The sequence below is a fragment of the Capronia coronata genome (genome assembly GCF_000585585.1).
Source record: "Capronia coronata CBS 617.96 chromosome Unknown acBCG-supercont1.2, whole genome shotgun sequence".
In the NCBI taxonomy this organism is placed as follows: domain Eukaryota; kingdom Fungi; phylum Ascomycota; class Eurotiomycetes; order Chaetothyriales; family Herpotrichiellaceae; genus Capronia; species Capronia coronata.
The window spans coordinates 2,225,880-2,248,353 of NW_006912894.1; the positions used below are offsets into that span (position 1 = coordinate 2,225,880).

At 51.9% G+C, this 22,474-nt stretch overlaps 8 protein-coding genes across 8 annotated transcripts; 5 read left to right on the forward strand and 3 right to left on the reverse strand.

Annotated features, from left to right (window-relative positions):
• Positions 1–207: 207 nt before the first annotated feature.
• Positions 208–3,104, forward strand: A1O1_02465 (uncharacterized protein; the record flags this gene model as incomplete). The annotated part of the gene is made up of 2 exons (XM_007723376.1): positions 208–816; positions 864–3,104. 2 exons carry the CDS (start codon positions 208–210, stop codon positions 3,102–3,104), a joined length of 2,850 nt encoding a protein of 949 aa, XP_007721566.1.
• An 875-nt stretch (positions 3,105–3,979) lies between these two features.
• A1O1_02466 (uncharacterized protein) lies at positions 3,980–6,589 on the forward strand (the record flags this gene model as incomplete). Its single annotated transcript, XM_007723377.1, has 1 exon — positions 3,980–6,589. The coding sequence occupies one exon, from the start codon at positions 3,980–3,982 to the stop codon at positions 6,587–6,589; it is 2,610 nt and encodes an 869-aa protein (XP_007721567.1).
• Positions 6,590–7,523: 934 nt separating this feature from the next.
• Positions 7,524–8,027, forward strand: A1O1_02467 (uncharacterized protein; the record flags this gene model as incomplete). The annotated part of the gene is made up of 2 exons (XM_007723378.1): positions 7,524–7,656; positions 7,768–8,027. 2 exons carry the CDS (start codon positions 7,524–7,526, stop codon positions 8,025–8,027), a joined length of 393 nt encoding a protein of 130 aa, XP_007721568.1.
• Positions 8,028–9,176: 1,149 nt separating this feature from the next.
• On the reverse strand, positions 9,177–10,287 carry A1O1_02468 (uncharacterized protein; the record flags this gene model as incomplete). Its single annotated transcript, XM_007723379.1, has 2 exons — positions 9,177–10,065; positions 10,199–10,287. 2 exons carry the CDS (start codon positions 10,285–10,287, stop codon positions 9,177–9,179), a joined length of 978 nt encoding a protein of 325 aa, XP_007721569.1.
• Positions 10,288–10,692: 405 nt separating this feature from the next.
• Positions 10,693–12,019, forward strand: A1O1_02469 (uncharacterized protein; the record flags this gene model as incomplete). Its single annotated transcript, XM_007723380.1, has 4 exons — positions 10,693–10,808; positions 10,859–10,921; positions 10,969–11,828; positions 11,877–12,019. The coding sequence occupies 4 exons, from the start codon at positions 10,693–10,695 to the stop codon at positions 12,017–12,019; spliced, it is 1,182 nt and encodes a 393-aa protein (XP_007721570.1).
• A 2,114-nt stretch (positions 12,020–14,133) lies between these two features.
• On the forward strand, positions 14,134–15,579 carry A1O1_02470 (uncharacterized protein; the record flags this gene model as incomplete). Its single annotated transcript, XM_007723381.1, has 1 exon — positions 14,134–15,579. The coding sequence occupies one exon, from the start codon at positions 14,134–14,136 to the stop codon at positions 15,577–15,579; it is 1,446 nt and encodes a 481-aa protein (XP_007721571.1).
• A 2,139-nt stretch (positions 15,580–17,718) lies between these two features.
• Positions 17,719–18,837, reverse strand: A1O1_02471 (uncharacterized protein; the record flags this gene model as incomplete). Its single annotated transcript, XM_007723382.1, has 1 exon — positions 17,719–18,837. The coding sequence occupies one exon, from the start codon at positions 18,835–18,837 to the stop codon at positions 17,719–17,721; it is 1,119 nt and encodes a 372-aa protein (XP_007721572.1).
• A 1,005-nt stretch (positions 18,838–19,842) lies between these two features.
• A1O1_02472 (uncharacterized protein) lies at positions 19,843–21,785 on the reverse strand (the record flags this gene model as incomplete). Its single annotated transcript, XM_007723383.1, has 4 exons — positions 19,843–20,104; positions 20,165–21,030; positions 21,118–21,472; positions 21,565–21,785. The coding sequence occupies 4 exons, from the start codon at positions 21,783–21,785 to the stop codon at positions 19,843–19,845; spliced, it is 1,704 nt and encodes a 567-aa protein (XP_007721573.1).
• Between the last annotated feature and the right edge of the window lie 689 nt (positions 21,786–22,474).

The following is a 22,474-nucleotide window of genomic DNA, read 5'->3' on the forward strand; positions in this document are numbered from 1 at the left end:
CAACCTTCAAGTCAACCTGGAAGTTAAGCTGTTGCGCAGGTCAAGCTTGGCATCTCGACAGACTCGGACTGCGATGATGGACGTCCGTCACATTGATGGATTGACCATTTCCATTTCCTCTTTCCAATGTCGTTGTCGTTTTGTCAGACCAGACTGCGCAAGTTGACTTTGTGGTGCCTTCGCTTTCTCGTTATCGCTGTATATGCCATGTCGATTCCATCTGTTCTGCAATATGCTCGCTTCCACGGTCTTGCAACTGATCACGCTTCGGAGGATATTCTCCATTACTTGCGCCATGTGCCCAATCCTACTGCTCAGTGTTCAAAGGAAGATGATGGCGCGTTGTTAGAGCCAGATTACAGCAAATACGCGGAAGGTCTTGACGAGCCAAAGATGCAGCTAGGTCGACAAGCAGCCGTGCTTCTTGTCGAAAGCATCACAGATCCTCGCCCGACGATCCAATGGAGCGATTTCCTCCCCAACCCTTTTCGATGGCGGAGGATGAAAGTGGAGGAACCTCTACTTGCTACGGACCATGACTTGGACGTTGCAGGGTTCAAGCGAGACACCGCGGGCTGCTCCGTCTTGGGACGTCTTTTAGAGAACGTGCCACAGTCAAATACCATATCTGATGAGTTATATGAAGACGAATGGAATTACATCCAGGCGTGCCGCAGTTTGAAGGACATACAGAAGACACTTGACTGCGAAAAGGTGCACGCCACACGGGAGGCGTTGAGGCATTTGGCAGAAACGCAGAGGGTGGCCCTCACGAAGGACGAAAGAGAAGTGCTCCTTGGTAAAGAAATACATAAGGTGCGTACTGCTCTCAGCGTCTTGTCTAATGGATTAACATTTTGCAGAAGCCGCAACTGCGTCCGTCAAGTCCGCCCCTAATGCTCGAGGACCTTTCAACGGAGTGTCCGTCCGCATCTCCTTCCGATACGGAGGCACAAGCACTTCCCGCGGAAGAGGTAGTGCTGGATGAACAGCTCTCAGATTTGGACAGTTTGATGGAAGAGGATTGGTCGTCTCTTAGCAATAACGACGGCAGTAGTTGTGCTTCGCCAACACAAATGCCCATGAGCTTTCGAGGAACGCCGAATGTGGAAGTTCACAATGGAGCTGCTCTCAGGGAGTCAAGCTCAGATCATGAGAGGCTCTGTCTTACCACAAGCCGAGCAAGTTCACATCACGAGGAACAGGACCGTGGCACAACAACGACTCCGGCGACACCAATCAAACAAGGCTTCTCACCAGAACAGAAGATTGAAAGTCTAATCGACAGAAAAGCAATCCAGGCGCGGAGAAATCCCTTCAGTCCCATAGATGATATCAGCAGCCTGTCTCAAGTATCTGGATGCAGGAGCGAGGACGAGGAATTCGGACTGGAATTGGACGATGATATTGACATTGAAGACCTCATTTTCGCGGAACGAGCCAATGAGGAAATGGAATGCAGGCTCAAGCAAGAGATGATTAGTCTTCCAGAGGCTTGTATAAGGGTTCCAGTTCCGCAACTGGACATGACCTTGGACAGGGCCCCTGACCATGTTTCGCGACCTGATATCATCGCTAGTCACCTTGACTCGGTTCGCTTCGCTTCAGCAGACCTGATAAGCCTGGAAGAAAATACAACACTGGAACCATGTGCAGTTCCTTGTCATCACTTGGGTTCTGATCTGAACGAAAAGATCGAGGGATCTGGCACGCTTCTCGAAACAGTGAAGGCCCCGCAAGATATCATCCGGAGTGAGCAGATGTTGTGGAAACAGCCAGGGCTTCGAATACTAGATGAGACTGAGGATAGTGACGACGAGATTGAGGAGGATGCGGATTTAGTGTCCATTATCGCTCAGTCACCAAAGCCATATACACCGCAGAAAAGGCCTGGGAGCGACGAACCTTCCATCTTCCCGTCACCAATGAAAAAGGTTCTTGTGAGCAACGATAGCGCAACGAACACGCCAATAGTCAAGAGCAAACCATCGAACTTGACCAGTTTCTTCTCAGCATCTAGTGCCCTGGACACGTTCTTGGATTTGAGAGGCAGCAAGTTCCGAGCAGTCAAACAACCATGTCCGCTGGGAATGGACGAACTTCCCAACGACCCTATTGAGGCCACACAACTTCAAGAGGAGAGTGACTCCAGAGCTGCGCCATCTACAACCCCAGGACCGGCGTGTTCCGAAGATGATGATGGGTATGAAGGAGCTGCCAGAATCCTGGTCCCTGCAACACCTGTTTCCGCCATTTTGCAGGCATCAAAGACCGAACTTTCACCCATCAAGTCTTTGGAATGGCGCAGGACCGTGGTTGTCGACATGGCAATGCTTCGAACACATGGCCCCTTACTCAGTTACCTAGAAAGACAGGGGGCCGAGCAACTTACACTGATATATCGGGATCTCAACCCTACGCAGGCTCGGGACACACGAGGGCCTATTGGGGGCCCTGACATCATCCTGAATCCTCGCGGTGGACTTATCTTCAGCAGCTTGCAGGCTTTGAACCAGAAGAGCTTGCCCGGCCAGGATGGTTCGACCAAGCAAAGTCTGGTTCAAAGCAGAATCGTCGGACTGTTATCAGAGTATGACCATGTCTTCGTCTTGATATCAGGCCTCAATGCCCATGGAAGCTTTTTGCAAACCACAGCTGACACAATCGCCCGATTTACTGGCTTCTGCTCAAGTCTCACCAGTGGCAAGAGCCAAAGGGTAACTCCCCTTTGGGTGCAATCTGAACCAGGCTCACACTCACAAAATCCAACGTTACACCGTATGATTTGGCAGTTGATATCAGGGCACGGCTTTCCCACGTCGCCCCCGAACGAAGGTTCCATCGGCGGCCAGAATACTGTGACATTGATACACGATGAAACACTGTGGGAATTGTTCTTGAGAAAGGCTGGCTTGAACGCAATGGCGGCTCAAGTGGTGCTTAGGACGCTGCATCGACCTAATTCAGATGAGTCGAGGGCCGATAAGGGCTGGGGTCTGAGGAGACTGGTGCAAATGAAAGCGGAAGAGAGGATTGGAATGTTCTCTGAGATACTAGGAGAAAGCATGACGAAGAGAATGAATGCCATGATCGATACCCAGTAGAGCTTGAGCGAGAATATACGGATTGTCCTCGAGACTTTTGAGTGAGTAGCTACCGCAATAGAGGGCTCTCGTCCTCCTCGATGGGCCTACCGTAGCCTTTATACCATGCCCCTGAAGGCTAAGGATATCTTCACCAATACCGTTCACCACGCTGATACAGGTGACAAGGGTAAATGGGCGAGAGACACGAGCAGTTCTCTTCTGACCACGTGAAATGTAAAACTTGCAGATGCAATCGATGGTGATGGCGATGCACGCATTGATATAGATGTTTAGGGGTCTTTCTTACACGGCACGCGTGCCGAACAGCGCAAGGCTGGAAATGACGTATTAGGATTGGAGGAACCAACGACATTCAACTTCAACTTTACTTCAACTTGTGGCGGAATTCGAACAACTTGAACCTTTTGCCAGACAATTTGCAATACAGAATACAGGCTTACCATCCTACTCACTCGCTTCTACTTCTTGGTTGTCCTCGCTCCTGCTATCTTTGCCATCTCCACTCGCACTCATTGGTCTTGTTGTTGTTAGGGCTCGCCCTTCTTTCCACCCTGGCTTCCCCGTTTCGCGGTCTGCCCAAATTCCGAAACACCTTTGCTCTTTTCCGCTATCTATTTCCTAACACCCATCGCCGGGCCCGCGAGAGATTGCTAGGTATCCGACACGAGTACATCCCCCATCTACGGCTACGAGCCCAGTCCCGGATTTACCGGGCCATAGTCCGCAGGCAGCAGAAGAAACAAGAAAAGAGACAGGCTGGAAAAGGGCTCGCTGGATTACTCCAGCGCAAAAAGAGTCGGATCCTACAGGCACTGTATGGAAAGCAACATGCTGGCGGCCGACGCTTGCGAGGGACGAGATCAATCGATCAGATGACAAGCTATGGCCAGTCTGGCGGACGGGGGCCTGGGTCGCGGCGGGACAAGCTCCGGGGCATTCTCCGAGCGGCAAACGAGCTGAGGCAAACATATCAAGACCAAATCCAGAACAAGCTGCTTAACGAGGTAGAGGGAGGCATTCCAGGCGAGTTCCCTGATATTGCGATCGTGCGCAATGGAGAGGAGGAAATGGTCTTGTTCCCAACCTACGCCCGGAAGCATATGACGAGGAAGACCAATCCGGACGGCACGCCGAGGTATCCTCCCGGTACGCACGAATCTATTGAATCACGACACAATACTGGAGATGCAGAATATTGGAAGAAAGAATGGGAGAAGTACGAAGATGCCAATGCAATACTCGACGTGGATGTACGTGGATGGATTTACTCACCTCAGCGCGGGCCACTGAGCAGGAAGAATAGACTTTTGCTTGCTGTGGCCAGGCGACTGAGTGGCATCTATGCTCCACCTCCGGCTCCGACGACGTCTCGGCCCTCGAATCAAGCCCCCGCCGGCCGGGAAGAGCTCGATGACAACCCTTCAAGACATGAGGATGAAATTGCTGCACGCGAGGCCGCGAACATTGCTCATCGGGGAGAGATGGAAGCTGATGCTGCCGCGCGAGGGAGCTACACTCAATCAAGTCGGAAGAGCTTCGATACCGATAGCCTTGCAGGAAGTCGGTCTGGATCACCTGCGCGATCGGCGATGTCGTCCAGCCGAGTGATTGCAAGCGACGACGACGATCCTGGACAGCGTCGCCTTCTGAAACGACTGTCTTGGAACGAGCCGGCGAACATGAGTCGAGAAGAAATGGCAGCCGCGAACGAAATGCTGATGGACCGACTCCGACCATTCATGTCCACACCTATAACCAACGCCCCAATCACCGTCTTCTTCTTCAATGATCAAAGGTCAGCTTCGAAGTCCGTCACCACCGATGACTCGGGACACTTCAATCTGCGCGCGGCTCTCGACTTCACGCCAACCCAGGTCCGAGTTCTGGCCTCAGACAAGCTGTCTGCCACTGAAGACGTCCTGGTCACAGATAGCAAAGGTGTTAGTTTGATCAGCGACATCGATGATACTGTCAAACACTCCGGCATAGCAAGCGGCGCCCGGGAGATATTCAAGAACACATTCATCCGGGAATTGTCAGATCTCACGATTGAAGGAGTGAAAGAATGGTATACCAAGCTGGCAAGTATGGGCGTCCAGTTACATTATGTCTCCAACTCTCCGTGGCAACTGTATCCCCTTTTGCGGAACTATTTTGCAATGGCTGGACTGCCGCACGGGTCATTTCATTTGAAACAATATTCGGGAATGCTGCAAGGTATCTTTGAGCCAGCTGCCGAACGGAAGCGTGGCTCATTAGAGCGGATACTCAATGACTTTCCGGAGAGGAAGTTCATTCTGGTGGGGGATAGCGGGGAGGCTGATCTCGAGGTCTATACAGATGTCGTTCTGGAACATCCTGGACAGATCATTGGTGTCTTCATCCGAGACGTGACAACACCTATGAAGAGGTCTTTCTTCGACCAAACCGTCTCGAATACACCTCCAGACTCCGTCATCTCGTCCAAAGACGGTAGTCGGCTGGGTATGGACACTCCTGAAAGCAGACCTGCTCTGCCCACGAGACCAAGGTCGGACCCCGAAGCGACTGCGAAGGAGGCCGAACTGATTGACTTCAATGATGACATTGATCCCAAACCGAGGAAGACCAACTCATCCCCACCGGAAAGTATGCAGCCATCCGACCAGACCGGAAAGCCTCCTGCACCCAACAAGCCAAACAAGCCGTCCAGTTTGCGGAATTTCTCTACTCAGCCCCTGTCGATGTCCAACCATGACAGACCGTCGGCGTCAGACACAGAATCAGCAGAAACGTCCAAGAAGAAGCCTCCCCCTCCGCCCAAGCCTCGTCGCTCTGGCGCCACGGCCGCATCGGACAAGCCTACCGAGTCGACCGCTCCATCAGGAGTTACACGGCCACCATTTTCGTCCACACGACAGAATCAGGGCCAGTCCCAAGTGAGTTCGACAGGATCTCACCCATCCTTCTCACGTACCAATACATCGACAAGCACCATGACATCAAGCCACACGTCAGCCCGTGGTGGTGACGACGACGGCTATGTCGCATCTGCTCGACGCCAGATGGCATCCGCGTACAACCAACTGCCTGCCATGCGGTCATCCTCTCCATCACGTCCTACCGCCGCTGCTGCCGCTGCCGACCAAACGGGCATCGGCAGCGACAACCGACCGAACCCACCACTTCCGCCTCGACGAGGGCTCTCGTCGTATCCTGCGGCGGCGGCGCGCTGGGCAACAGGTGCCACGGGCGGTGATCCCGCGGCTGGCGGCGACGGTGGGTACCCGGCCGCGTCGTATGACAAGAAATTGGAGATCTGGAAGCGCCGCTGGGCCCGGTCGGAAGAAATTATGCGGCAGCGCGGCGTGGTGCTTCGCAGTTGGAGGGTCGGTACGGACGTGATGGACGAGTGTGTCCGGGTGGTGAAAAGGGAGTTGGAAAGGATGGAACGAAGCGGAAGTGGAAATGGAAATGGCAATAGCAAAGGAAATGGAAGTTGACGGGGTGCTTTTGGTATATCATCATTATTATAACCCGGCATGCATGGACGTATTCTTTATGGATATCGACTTGGACAAAAGGTACATACAGATACCCTGGGCCTGATGAGTCTATATACGCATACACGGTATAGGTACTAGGCGGGTTGGTCTTGCAACAGACTGGAAAATGAAAAGAGATGAGTCCAGTATCTGCTCACTTTTCGAAGAAGTATTTTCTAGAGTATGTTGTTTTTCCTCTGTCTCAGTCTCTGTCCTTGCCATGACTGCATCACAAGAGAACCGCCCACAACTTACCTAGATATAGTCCTCCGATCGTTACACAACTGGTGGCAGCCGCAGATACAAACCAAGCGAATCTCACGCTGGTGCATGACTACTATATAGTAAATATGAAATAGGTCCCTAGCTTAATGTAAGGTATGATCTGCCAGTATGTGACAAAGGTGTAGTGCTACGTACGCAGCTCGGTCGACATTTACAGGCGTGTCTCGAGGATCCGTCCATCAGTAAAGCGAGGATTCCATCACGATCCACCTGCAAGTTACAACAACGAAGTTAGATCTCCATGAGGATTTGTGGAGGTTGGCTTACTATAGTAGTACTAAGGTCATAGACTACATGTAGGTACCTAACATCGTAGTAGTAATTAAGAAATTTCCACCCATGACTTCATCCCCTGGAGACCGGTGATGTCATGCCCACTCAACGACCCAGGAGGAGGAGAGTGCCATATACTTACCTCATACATCATATTAAATATTAAATGTGTCTTGTCCCTTTGCATTTTACTTCTCTTTGATCTAGTACCTCAGGTAGCAATCACTTCTTGAGAAACCCAGTAACCCAGTAACCCAGTAACCCAGGAACCCAGGAACCCAAAAACCACCTGACTCAACTCCCAAACCCAGTCCAACAACAACTACAAACAACAATGTCACAATCCAACGTCGGAAACTCCCAGGTCTACGAGGCAGGCGACCAGCGCGTCCCGCCCGACTCGGAGAAGAACAAAGCCGATCCTTACCATGAGGGCCAGAAACATTCTCATCTGGCGAACGATTCAAGTAAGTTTTGAGTGATGTTGAACCAACATCTACCCTCCCTTCTTTTGGTTCTGGTTCTGGTTCTGGTTGCCTTTGGTGAGATTACTTACTAACCCACCATTTTTCCCGCAGAGGACCAACGCAGCATCGCCAACCGTCTAGCAGCCTCGGGTCCACAGAACGACACCTCCTCCTCCGGCCAGGGCGAGAAGAAAGCCAACGAAATCGACCCCACGTTGCCGGCCCGTCAGCATGGCAATGAGCCGTCTCGGGGCGCGAAGATCGATAAGGAACTGCAGGATGAAGAGGCGGCGATTCTGGCCAAGAAAGACGCTGCTAAGGGAGGGTCGGGGAAGGGCGGCACAGGCGATGTTGCTGGGAAGAAGAACTGAAAACTGAAAGGGTAACAAATGGAAAATGGCATGAATGCATGAAACTTGAGGAGATGATTGGGAATTCGGGAGAATTCAGAATTCATTCATGGAACAGCTCGTTGCCGGTTGCGGTTACGGTTACGGTTTGCAATTGAAGACTCATCACACCAGGAGAACCGATGCAGGCGCGCTGAGTATTGTTGCTCATGGGCGACTGAGAGCGAGCGCAATACATAGGTATCCTTTGTATTGTATAGCTCTGACACAATCACCTGTATTGTATGGCTCTGCGATAAGTGCGCCAGCATCACCTCGACTGAAGGAGGAATATCACTCAATGTACGATAGGTGTCAATGCGAGGAAGTATGAGAAACGAAGACATTCATCGACTCAACCCATGAACATGCATGACACCGCTTTCTTTGTTTGGTTGGGTTTCATGACATCTCGCTCATGCTATCTTGTGCCAGGGGGAGCTTGCAGTCCACTTCCTTTTCAGCTGGAGGATCACTGGCTTGAAGAATCTTTGTGAAACTGTAGCTGAAGCGTATGTGGTCTGTGCGGCCATGGCTTGAGCAGGATTTAGGAACTGGGCTCAAAGATATTGACCGATGGAAGCGCAGACGAATCCTTCGTTCTTCCGCCAGGATATCTCCATTCTAGTGTTTATGCCTTGCCAAGTTGGCGTCCGGTGTAAGAACCTCAAACGACCTGTCCGAAGCTGATCCCGCTTTGGATATCTGAGCAAGAAGTACAGTTCTGTGGCTGATCTTCGGCAACCTGTGAACGTGCCATGACGAAGCCCAGTTTCCTCCGCGAGTAGTAGACGTCACGATGTCGCTGGCGGAAGATTCGTGGTGAAGTCTGAAACGAGATCGGTTTTCATTGCCAAATTCGCATGGTCATCATGTCATGCAGAGACGGGTGGATGGGATGGTAGTGAAGCTGTCAAGTTGTGACTCGGAGACAAGAACAATAGCCGACAATATCTTCATCTTAGTCTTTCCTTGACATGTTTAAGGAGAAGCTTGATCTCAAAGCCGCCCGCTTGGGTGAAAATGCGCTCCAGAAGAAGCACGACGCGCTGGAATGGCCGTTCAGGTCGACTCGACATGCTGTTTGCTTTTGTTTTTGTAGACTCATATCTCGTATGGAAGAATCCGTAATCATCTCCCCAACGTCAATTGTGCAACCTCGTCTCTGGTAGCGCCCACTTTGTCGGCGACATCGTAGAGACTTCTCTGGACTTCGCCAAAAACATATTGCAGCAGCTGGATCTGGTGGTCCTTCTCGCTCATGCCAGTTGTGTTTCGCTCTCCGTAGCTGAGCCGTTCATTCAATTCGCGCTCTTTGACAATGACCTTTCCTTCGAGTCCCTGGACAAAGTCCTCGATCTCGCCTAGAAGCTGTTTGTCACTCTGGATCGACTCTTCCATCTCCTCCGCTCGCGTGTTGAACAATTCAGTCAGGCTCTTCGGGCCTTGGACTTCTTCAGTATCTTCACCGGGCAGTTGAATGGTATGGCCCTGCGCCGTGGTTCCTCGAACACTGCCCTTCAGAGTCTGAGGGTTGTTCCACCATCCACTCAGGCCAGCCGCGCCGTAGATCCCGCTGCCAGCCAGATTTTCATTTTGCGCGGGACTTATGACTTGATATTGTCGCGGCATCTTGAGTCGGTCGACGGCTCGAAACACGCATTTGGCCTCCAATTCGCCCTTCTTCAGGTCTCCGTCTCTCACCGCCACGATCGCCTCCGCATCGTTGCCTAGTCCTACGTCGACCTCTTCCAGCTTCTGGCTGACGAACTCGACACTGTTCGGTAGAGTCTCTCCAGCGGCCATCACCGTGGGTATGAGATCAGATACCTCAGAGGCAAGCCTGATCTGGTTGAAGATCATTGTGTCGACATTCTCAATCTCTCTCTGTAGGTCGGGTGTGAGTTGGTCAAACTTGGTAGTAGACCTTAAATGGGTAATGTCTATCTGCGGCTGTGAGGAAGATCCGGTCGCTGTATTCGTGGAGGTTGATTGGGCCGGCTGGTTCGTGGTTTGACTGCTGCACGAGGAAGTTAGCAGGTATGTCCACCGAGCTACACAGACAGACAGGCCCGTCGGAGTCAATTGTCTGCGCGCCAGAAGTCGAGAGGAAGTCGGTTGTTGTGCATCAGAAACGCATTGGAGGTACTCACAACAATGAAGATCCCGTGTTTGCTGGTGCGGTTGTACTGAGCCCGAGACTGAGCGTGGGCTTGCTGGTGGACGTCCCGAAGAAAGACATCTTGTCTATTTCGCTATATGCGATATCAGGTCGTAGAGAATAGAGCGCGGGAGTTCAATGATTGACCGGCATAGGAAATGTTCTTTGCAGCGATGCGACGCGCAACGGCGCTTCAACTAAATTGCGTCTTGTTTACTCATGCTTCGCTGGATACGGTGGCGCACTATGTTTTATATGCAGGCAGTGCTAGACATGCTATACTCAATTCTGTAGCCAAGTTTGCTCGTTCTTAGGTAAACTGATCCTTGAGAGCACGTCTGGAGACTACTAAATATCGAAAGACGCTGATTTTTGTCGCTCGGTTGAGAAGCGAGCTGCGCTGTCGCTGGCCGCCATGCCCGCGTCCCCGACACGAAGTGGAATGCCGGAATCCGAAAGCGAGATAATTTGACCAGCCCAAGCAATATGTTCCAGCCGAGATGCGTCGCTAGAACATCAACATCTCCAGGGAGCAGTCTGTCGGGCGATAAACAAGACCTTCGGGCTGCTTCGAGAGACACTTTCTTTCGGGGTATACAATGGTAAGCGACAATGACTCGAGACCAAGACGCGGTTTACTGATATGCCCCAGGAGTGCAGATGGTACGAGTTTGATAGCCAGCCATGCTGACAATTCAATCCAGACGTTCATTGTGTAAGATTTGTGCCGTTCTTTGGGAGACCTGGACTGACACCTTCCAGTCCGCCTGATCTCTTAGATGAGGCACCAGAGCCACATCTTCTCGCTCCGTATTGCACAATCCCAGCCAGCGATCCGGTCAATGCGGTGGCAGGGTATCCATTCTTCAGCCTGGAGGATCCATCCACAACATTGGTCTTGTCTTCAATGAGAGATCATCCAATACGACTGAATTCGGCCTTGACGGGCCAGTTGGGCGCCTCTTACCCCTTGATCAACCCAATGACCGAAGCCTTCATCAGTCCGCATTCGCTCATATTCAATCCTCAAGGTGATCGTTTCATTGCTGGCTCTGATTCTCTTGTTTCTGTATTTGATGTCTCAAGGCCGGGTCAGGAGCCTATTTCAGCTGTTCCCACCGGCCCAAAGAGAAGAAGCACCTCGGATTATAATCCCGCCATGAACATGCGCGGGATAGTCTCCACTTTGGCGGTTGAGCCTTCGACGGGTATCTTGGCTGCAGGAACATACAGCCGAAGTATCGGATTGTACGGCGCTGGAGGTCAAGGCGAATGCATCGGCGTGTTCTCCGTCAAAGGTACTGTTGCCGATCCTCATATTGGTGGAAACGGAATAACGCAGGTCCTATGGAGTCCTTGTGGTCGATACCTCTATATCGCGGAGAGGAAGAGCAATGGCGTACTTGTGTATGACATCCGGAAGACAGGTCAACTATTGGTATGGCTCGAGGGTAGGATGGCGCAAACAAACCAGAGACTGGGGATCGATCTGGTTGTGTCAGATACTCCCGACTCCGCGGAAGTTTGGGCTGGGGGAGTTGATGGATGCATCAGGATGTGGAAGGACGTTCAGCAGCACGAAGGCGCAATATCTCCCACTTTTGAATTTGAAGCGCATCATGGTAAGGAAAAGCCACTTTATGAGGGATTCAAGCTGACTTTGGTTGAAGATGCCATTTCAAGCACAGTCGTGCATCAAACGGGCGGTGTTCTTGCCACATGCTCTGGTCAGCGCCATTTCGAGGGCGACTTTGAAGGCATGGAGGCTGCTGCAATGACTCACGACAATACCCTGAAGCTCTGGGAACTGTAGAAGTCGACCGGTTGGTGTATGGGTATGACGGTCTCCTTGCCTGTAATGGCACGACATTGCAGTGCCTTGCGAATTCGCGTAATACGATTCGTATGACTGGTTGTGTGCAGCGTGTGGACCAATCTATCCCTGTCAGGACTAGCATCTACATTACTCACTCTTGGAATTGTATGTTTAATCTCCTCTGTAGATATTTTAGACTGCACAGTCGTCACATTGTTTGGCGACGTTAGATGGTGCTTTGTTCGTGGTTGGAAACAGAGTTATGAGTCACCCTAATAGGCCATCATCGGGCCATTTGGAGCCCTCTGCATTAATGATAACATTGACTTTCTGAGTAGCTAAGCTATACGCTGTTCCACTAAGCTTGCAGTGCTTGTCTTGTTTTCCCCAGACAGTCCAAGCTGTGCCATAATAGGCAATAAATCGGTAGTGGACACGGAGATTGACGCCATACTCTGCTGGGATTAGCGTGGCAAACAGTGATTGGCTTTACTTCAACGTCTTCTCATGATTTGAAGCTGTGAGCACTTTCAAGGGATCGTATTCATTTTCATCACCATCACAGCGCCCACCGTGAAGGCTGGAATGGCTGTTGACTTGATATCCAAAGCTGGGAATCGTGCTGTATTGGATGACATGTCTTTTCGTAGGTCTGCATGGAGGCGAACAGCAAATCAGCCTCTCTCCCATCACCCCTTTTCAGGCAGCCTGTTAACCGATCAAGCTCATCGATCAAGCTCATCGAGGTCGTGGGCGTTTGCTTCTGGAACTTCTGGTCTTGAATGGGGAGTCTCTAGTCCTTGAATGCTTGGACAGGAGTAACTGACGTGATGTACCGATGTTACTGCCGATTCTCTGCCCCTTTCCCTTGTCACTGTCTCTTCTTCATATCTGTCGACGTTTCGTGATCATTGTCTTGCCCAGTATGCTCTGTCTTCCACACAACGATACAGACAGGTGTGTGCCTTGTTGTAACACCATCTGTATAACGCAACTTCTCCTCGTTCCCTGCTGTTTGGGGAAACAGCGCCACATCTCCGACGTTTGTGCCTGCCTCTCCGATTCCTGCTTAGTCGTCGGCTGAGCGTTTGTGAAATCTCTGTCTCTTAGCCACGCTCGACTTTCAAATCTTCCTTCTTTCCTTCATCACTCTTGCCCATCAAAGAATCATCAACCTCGACAGCGTACAACAATCAGCAGAGCTCTCTTCAAGGCCTCGAGGCTCTCAGCGAGTCTCGAGGCCCTGGAACTTCCAAGCCATCTCTCATTTTGTTGTCGACACAACCACAAACCTTGAAATCTTGAAAAACCAATCCTCGAGTCTATCTCAGACTCCAAAGGAAGAGCTCCTTGCTTCTTGAAAAGATACCAACCAGTATGTGTGAACCTCATCTTCTTATCATTTGCTGACTCCGCCTCAAAGTTCAAGGATGTCGTCGACGAGCATGACAATCTCTCCTGTCATTGTACAGACATATGGTCAAAGATCCCTGGCAGCAACACCTCGTCACACATCAGCAAGCAGCTCACACTGTTCTACCTCCATTGTGAGGCGTGAAATTGATGCAAAAGCTGGTCCTCATCAGCAACAGACGCCACAGAAGGGCAAACATGACCTACCATACAGCCGAGTCTCTGGAGACTGCAAGACATGGTCACAACTCAATCACATCATATCGGAGCAAACTCGAAGTCAACCGCCAGACTACAAGAGTCGCCTACTCTAAAGAGAGTTCTCAACTACCATTGATTGAGGATGTTGTCGTTGATGTTGTCAACTGACCCCCAAGGCGACAATGCAGCGCATACAGCCTGCGGCGACTGCCTCGCTGCGTCGCAATTCACCTGCGCCGTGCAAGCAGTGCGGAGGGCACTCCCGCACCTCGTCACTGCGCTGCTCTATTCACTGCAACATTCACTGCCTCACATGGCACACTATATAAAATTAACAAACGCTTGGCTGCACTCGGGCTATTTAGGGCTTCAATTTTTCGCCCTGCACTCCGGCCTCGCTTCGTCACAAAAAGATTTCGAAAGCTGTCAAGTCGACAGCAACTTCTTTCTCTCTCTCTCCTTCTCTCCTCTACAAGAAAACAACGCAAGCAACAGCAATGGCAGCACAGCACAACAGAGCAAGCTGCCCAGCGTTCCTGAGGGAGCAGCACGCGCGAAACGAAGCCGTGCGCATCCACGCCCTGGCCCAACAAATCCCAACCGACCGGCAAGGCGTCGCTGGCTTCGTCAATCTCGACGTCGAGGATCTCCCCTCGTCAACGGAGTTAATGTCGGGTCAAGCAATTGACTCGGCAACAATCTTCGGAGATGAGTTCACGGCACGCAGGTACCGTGATGTCCTGTTGCCGCCAACGGGGCAGCAAGATGGGACGATCCCTCGGACGGCGGAGCAGAAGCGCGCCCACGTCAAAGTCCTGTTCCAGGCATTCAAGTCGGTCCCGTCGGCCAGTACGGAGGGAGAAAAGATGAAGGAAAAGTTTGTGAAGGAGGAGCACAACAACCACCTCGTCGAGGTCATGTGCTGGGAGTTGTTGGGGGATTTGATTCAGCGGGCAGAAAAGGCCGTGAACTTGGTGGAGGCTTGGGAGCCCGGAAAGGCTAAGGGCAAGACGGAGGAGTGGACGTTTGCAGAACGCTTCGACCATTTGGTCGGGGCGATGGCTGAATCAAAGGCCATCTGCAAGCACCTCTTCGACGTGCCTTTCCGGGTCAAGCTGGTCGATGACCCTCTCCGCAGCTCAAAACGAGTTGCATCAAACCGAGTGCTGAATCAGAAGAAGGCCGAATCCCTGAAGCGAGGGAGAGAGGCAGAGAAGGAGGACGACAAGAAGGCCAAGCGGCAGGCGACGGGGGCACAGGTAGACAACAACCTGGCCCTTCAGGCAATCCAGCAGCAGGCCCAGCAGTTTGCGTTTCCCCAGCATGGGGCTCCGCAGACACCGCAACCCATGGGCAGAAACATGGGACCAACTGGACAGCTGCCGCAGTCAGAACTCCGTCGATCTGCAAACGCCACGGCCAGATCTTCCTTCTCCACGCCTCCTCAGGGCATTCCAAGATCAAGTGCGCCAGCCTCCAACATGAGGCCCAGCTTTCCGGCGCAAGGACAGCAGTATGGTTCGCCGCCTGGCCAGCGGCGACCATACAACGTTCCTTATGGCCACGGATCAGCCGAGATGCAGGCGATCTTTGGCCCCCCTGCACCACTGGGGTCAATGCCACACATCTACAACGGTTCAGGTGCTGCCATTCCTCTACCACCACAACAGCTGCAAGGATTTCCTGGCCCTGGGATGGCACAGACACACTTCCAAGGCTCTGAGCCGACTCACTTGGAAGACGATGATCCAAGCCTGGACCCAAACGCGCGCTTCGACGACGGAGTCTCCCGGGTGCTGACTGCAGAAGAGCAGGAGGATTTGAGTGTCTTCGAGCCGTACTATCCTGAGCCTGCAGCCTCGCGCAACGCCAGGGCATTTGACCCTTCGACCCCCTCTGGCACAAACGACACCGAAGACGAAAACAACCCTGCAGCCGGTTGAGCTCGGTCTCGAGGAAGTTGACGGTTGAAGACCCTGGCAACAACTCACACAGCCACCAGTCTTCCTTTATTTCCACCAATTCAGCTCAGAGCACAGAACGGGCTGGCACTCGCGAAGTTCGACCTGCTTTGCTACGGCGGGCAAGGCGAGCCATGAGACACGATGTTACGATTAGTGATACCCCATTGACGATCGGTTGTTTTTCTTTTCTGCTTCAGCAATGGTTGGCATGGTCAGGCGCTGGGACATTATCATTGACATCAGCTTGGAGTTCCGGTACAGGATATGGCAAGGAAATGCCGGACAATGAGACGAGCGATGGGCTTTGGTTACGACATGGGAGTTGGGAGGGGAGCTTATGTTTTCATGGGAGGGATTGGTGCAATGCACCTTGCAGAGCGAGCGAGCTAAGCTGAGCTGAAGCAGACCATGCGAGTGCTGGGACAGAAAAAACTGGCAATGAAATCAAATCAAACCCCATTTTGCTTCCTCACGTTGCTTTCGTCCCAGTATAAGGCCTTGTAGACTTTTCTATCTGTCATGCCCATACCAATCACCAAGGGGTGTCATGCAAGGAATGTAGTGGCTGAAATAGCCTGTCTTCCTGTTTCGTCTCACAAACATCACAATCGATGCGTGGAGGTCATCTTGGATGACTCGGATTGTATCAAATTGAAGGCGATACGAGAATCAAGTCGACCTGACTGAGGGAGTATCCTTTTCGACCTTTTCCCACTCTTGCTATCTAGATCGACTAACTCCAGAACACGCGTGAAGACGTTCCATGCGACTGAGTCCCGATCCCATTTCTTTCTCTCTTGCGTGTGCGCAGGCTTGCAACAACGTTTGTCTTTCACTGCTTCTATATACTCTATCCTTCTTGCGGCAGAAATTCACCGTGTTACAGCTAAACTATCTTCTTCCTTATATCGTGCACAGAAGGACTAATACGGTAGTAATGCTATTTATTATCTATCTGATCAGCACCCCCTTCACATTGTCCTCCTATTGCTGATGCCATGCCGAGACCACAACTCACTCACTGTCTAGATCCTTCTTCTACAAGCAGACACAGACACAGACTCACACCAGACCTACTACCTTCTTCCTTCCTTCCTCTAACTCCGACGAAAAAGGCAGTACATTTCACGGCGAACAACTCCTTTCATCAATGATCAGGGGAAATTTCGCATCAAGATTCAAGACTAAGAAGACACTTGGGACAGTTGGTTGGTTGAATAATTGATTGGCTGGCTGTCTGGATCGAACAAAGCCAAGGCCAAAGTCATAGAAAGATGAAAAGATCCTCTCTTACTTTCTTTCGCTCACCGGTTCCTCTTGCTCAGATACGATCTCATGTCCGGTCAGAGCAGGTCAGACTGGATCCAGAGATTGTGTAAGGAGATATGGGAACAGGTATCATCACTATCATATCAATAAGGTAGGAGACAGGAAGAGTAAGAAGGGAAGGGAAGAGAAGGGCAGGGAAGGGAAGGGAAGAGAAGGGAAGAGAAGAGTGAACTACCATGGGCCAAAGAATCACAGGAATAGGAAAAAGGCGAACAAAGAAATAAACTCGAGGACTGGCTGCATGTTGAAAGATGATAAAGACAAGATGAAGACAACAGGAAGGGATTCGGAGGATGAAATCTCCAGACAGATTCAAAACAATCTGAACAATCTAGACTTATCTCCTGGGTTCCGGGGAAGGAGGAAAGAGAAGGAGAGAAAGAAGATATGGTGGCATCTCAAGTAGATCCGACTGTATGTCTGTATGCAGAACATTCTCAGGATCTCGAGGGTGTTTTGGAGCTCTCACATCGCGCTTGCTTCAGGACATGCTTGCATCAAAGATCCTACCGTCTTCGGCCCAACCCTTTCGTGCAGTGGTGATATAATACGGCCATTTGAAGGTCTCGCCATAAAAGGTATTGCAGTGGCAAACTCTGGCCTGTTCCATATTTCTCTGCCTGCCAGCATCAATCAGACCAGATCCCCCTTTCTTGCAAGACATTAGTAGAGTAGTCGATCGTGGCAGGATAGCATGCATAGCGTTTGACTGCATAACATAGCAGTATCGCATAGCACAGGACAGGATTTCATCTCATCTCATTTCATCTCATAGTCTTTCATTTCGATTCATTTCTTCCCTGCAGCACCGTCAAAGTTGAGACTATACCCGCCCCCCTCGCCCTGAACGACCTTGAAGTTCTCGGTACTCAGACCAAACGGTTTCAAAATCCCATTCCCCAACTCCTTCAGCTTACCCATCATCTCGCCGACCTCCTTGTCCTTGGCCTCATTCACGCGCGGCGGCAGCGTCACCAGGGCCAGTCTGACCGTCTTCTGGTCCGCGGGCGGCAGTGAGCTGAAATACTGCGGGGTCGAGAGGGCCTTGTAGTCCTCCAGCGCGGCGGACAGGTTCGACCAGTTCTGCGGCTGCATGAGCGAGCGGGCGCGCGCACGGCGGAGCAGCAGTTTCGTGCGGATGCGGTGGATGTCGGCTTTGCGGGCATCGGAGAGTTGGAGGGATTCTAGGGCGGCGAGGGTGGCGGTCTCGTCGGCGTCCGCGGGAAGTTCGACGACCGTGTCGTCTTGATTTTGATCTTGTGGTGTTGGTTCCGGTACATGAGCGGATAACCTCGCCCTCGACCTCAACGACGAAGATGACGTCTCCGAATCCGTATCACTGTCCGAGTTTAATGTTCCTTGGTGCTTGTTTTTCTGCTTCTTCTCTCTTGCATCTTGGTATGTTGTTCTTTTCGATCCAGTATCTTTCTTTGCTTTTGATTTCTCTTTTGATTTCTCCTTAGGTTTTGTAGGCAATTCCCTCTCCAGCCCGTCCAGCCCTTTCTCGCAGCTCTCCACGGCCTCTTTCCACTGTTCCATCTTCAAATGACATGCGGCGATATTGCTGTGGAGCACGGCCATCTCGTAGTCCAGGTAGTTCGGCAACTCGGCCAATGCTCGGTCGTAGGTGCCGATGGCGGACGAGTAGTCTTGTCGCGCGAACTGCGTGTTCGCTTGGGCTTTGAGTTCGTGCGAGGACGACACCATCCGGCTTTCTTCGTCGGCGGGGAAGTGCGCGGAGTGGAAGGAGGCGGCGGACGAGCTGGACGACCGTCGTGAGTGTGGTTGTGACCATGCCGGCGGAAGGGGTGTGGAATCAATGGGTGTTTGTGTATCTGTCGGTTCGAAGGGAGGCTTGACTGGGTCAGGCCGCGTCTTGGGACCGCCTTGTTTAAAAGTGAACGACATGGTCTGTTCTGTGGATGTACGGCTCAGTGTTGTGCGCGTTTAGATGGAGGTGTTATACAGTCGGCCAGAGTGTTGGAAGGTTGAATGTAATGTACAATGCACCGGTGATTGCTGGCGATGTTTAGCATAGGTAGGTATAAAAGTCGTAGCCCCCACTCGTTACCGTCCTTATCCCTAGTAGCCTCGACCCCCACCGCACCCCACTGTATAGAATAAATAGATTAGTCGGCGGGTTCTTGGCACCCCTATTCGTTCTCCTGGCCCCCTCAGCCTTATCCAACCTCATTCAACTTCGACTCACCCTCGACCGTATCCCTCGACGGCGACCATGGCTTTGATAGCTACTCTTGATGAGGACCGTGCTTCGGTGAGTAAGGCAACGACAATGTATCTTATGGGGTGGTCGTCGATCTAGAATCTACGCTTGTCAGAATACAGAATTGCGAACGCTGTAACCTTGGATAACAAAATCTGGTATTGGATACCTTTTTATTTTGACAAGTATTCGGCAGTACAGGTCCCCCCTTCAAGACCTCCTCGAAGAGAGTCAAAAGGGACTTCTTGACTACTCCTTTCGCGGCTCTTCTGTGTTTTTCTGGTCCGATAGTACCTCACTGGATGACTGATGGTCCCATGCTGAAGAAATTGGATGCTTTTGGAAACGACGAAGAGAGTAAAAGGAACTTTTTGACTACTCCTTTCGCGGCTCTTGTATCTCTTTCTGTTCCTAGATAACCTCACTGATTGACTGATGGTCTCACAATGAAGTTGTATGCTTTTGAAACGAGGTATATTACTACCTAGTAAGGATGCCCACAGCTCTAGAGGTCTACCTGAATAACACCGCCAGGACGCACCCACACGCGAATCTTCGCGTCTTTCCTCTCGACCAATCTACTACCTTCCTGATGCCGTGTCCAGGAAACACAAACGAGATTGGATCCCAGTAAGAATGTTGATGCAGACTGTCTTGAGATGGGGGACGACGTCATGTCGATCTCCTTCCTACACATTGACCGTGTCTTGTGAGGCAGTCATGTGTAGATGAATGCGGATATTGCTGCCGGGAATTTGTTTTTCCTGCGTGGGAAGATCTTGCCACTCGGTATTGTTGGTACTGCTGCTATCGAGCACATCGTCAAGCTCGGTCGTAGGCGTGATGTATTGCTTTCCCCGATCTCGGACACGGGTCAGCTGTTCAAAGGCATAAGAATATGCGATCAATTTGTGCTCGGTAAATGGAAGTCCAATGAAGCTCAACCCAAATCTGCAGCTCTTGAGGTCAGTCAACTGATCATACTCTATGGTAATTCAAAGGGGGTCATACGGTGTGTTCTCGTGCCGGAGGAGCAGATTCCCGCGGCCATTCCACACCAGCGGAGTGCCCTTTGGGTAGTATCCCCATGGCACATTGATCACAGGACAGCATGCAGCCGCCGCTACGGTGGTGCTGACGCCCGAAGGAAGGATCAATGCGTCAAGCTGATGCCGCTGAACCGCACCCTGGATACATCCTTCCATCGCCCATTGACGGACTTGTTCGAACGCGGCTTCGACTGAAGGGTCGTCGGCTGAAAGCGCCTTCTCGATGTGGAGAAGCCCATCGATGTTGCGTGAAGGGTATTCCTCTGCCGGGCATGTCTTGGTGAATTCGACGAGATCGGAAATGGTGTGAATGTTCTGCGGGTTCTTGGTCAGCCGCGCCACATAGTCCTCAAATTGAGCTTTCCAGTCCGCGTTGTTGTAAACGGCTTTCATCGACGGTGATTTCGCAAAGAACGTCGCGTACTCGGGATACTCGGCTGGGTCGACAATGACGGCTCCTGCTTTCGCCATGATCGAGATGGTTTCCTCGAGCGCTGCCAGTTCGACCGCGTCAACCACATTCCCGTCGTTGTTCTGGAATGCATTTCGAGGAATGCCAATGCGTGCCCCTCGCAAGGCCGACCGGCGGCAGAAGCTGCGATAATCGGGAATCTCATCGAAAGGGATTTCCTCGGTTCGGCGATCGTGAGGACATGCTCCAGCGATGACAGTGAGAAGCGCGGCTGCATCTTCCACAGTCTGTGCCATGACTCCGACCGTGCCAATCCGTTTCGGAAGGATGACCAGATCTCGTGGGGTGAGACCGGGGGTTGGCTTGATGCCCACAACGGCACTTCTTCCCGCGGGGCAAATGATACTGCCGTCCGTCTCGATTGCATCGTAGTCCGTTAGCACGTATCGTTCGGAGCGACAGACGGACATCGCCTGCAGTGGTAGTGGTCTGTCCTCACTCACCTCGTTCCCTACAGCTGCCAGTGCTAATCCGAGGCTGGTGGCGACCGCCGACCCGCTGCTGCTCCCCGAAGGATCTTGTTTGACGTGGTAGACACCGTACGTCTGACCTCCTGTAGCACTCCATCCGTTGGACGACTGTGACTTGTAGGAGTTGTTGGCATCGGACGATCGGGCGTTGCCCCATTGTGATAGATTGGTCGTGCCCAGGACGATGGCCCCGGCGGCGCGAAGTCTCTGAACGACAGAAGCGTCACGGTCGATGGTAGCCCCTGACAAGGCATATGAGCCAGATGTGTTCTCCATGTCGGTTGTCGCGATGCTATCTTTGATGAGAACTGGTACCCCGTGCCATGGCCTTGAGTGGTATTATTATCGCTCGTCAAGGGCTGGCTGGTGTTTATGATGGACAGTGGATGGTGGACAGCCAAATGTTGTGTGCTTACTTACCCTCTGTGACCGTGAAGACGTCTCTCCTCGTCAAGAGCCCGGGCAGTCTCTACCGCGCTGCTGTTGACTTCCACAACAGCATGCACCCTGTCGTTGACCTCCTCGATTCGCTTCAAGTAAGTCCGCACCAAGTCTTCCGAGGTGAAGGCGCCCGATTGAAGGCCATCTTGAAGCTCACTCAAGGTGGTATGAGACAGTTGGGGCAGGCTGACGATCTGCATCTCTTCGAGGACTGTTCCCGCTCCAGAGCGGGCTGATCAGGCTGTCCAAACAATAGGAGTTTTGGTGATGCAGGTGTGGTTAAAGGACGAAAGGCTACGAGGACGATGTGGTGCAAGCCAGCAGGGGTGGCAGGGCCAAGCGGTCAGGACAGCAGCAGGCGCGGTCAAGTTTGTGTTACGCGAGGAGTTGAAGGCTGAGGCTGATCAGCCTGGTAGGTGCCTGGCTTATACCTGGTAGGTAGCAAGTAGGTAAGTAGTAGTATTGTGTAGAGTGCCAGAGCGCAGGGGAGGGATCCCCTACTCCCCTACTCCCCCTCCTCTCCCAACTTCTCTTGAGAAACGAGGCGTCGCCTCACTGGCAGCCCACCACCATCCATGTCAATGTTGACGAATCAACATCACCTGCATCCAAAGACGGTGTGGTCTTCTACCACTCCCTGACCATGACCCTAATGCCGGGCGTTCAACAGAGAATTCGACTGCGCCGTGTCACGCAAACAACCCCCCTGTTGGGTATCAGCGCCCGGTCCCTTGTCATTCCAAACTGACATACGATTTACGGACTACCTACTACCCTACCTATCTAGATACTTGTGAATGGAAATCCAAGACTGCGGGACAAGACCCCTACCATGACCACTATTTGACCGAGGCTAAGGCGAGACCATGTCATGCAAGGCAGCATCAAC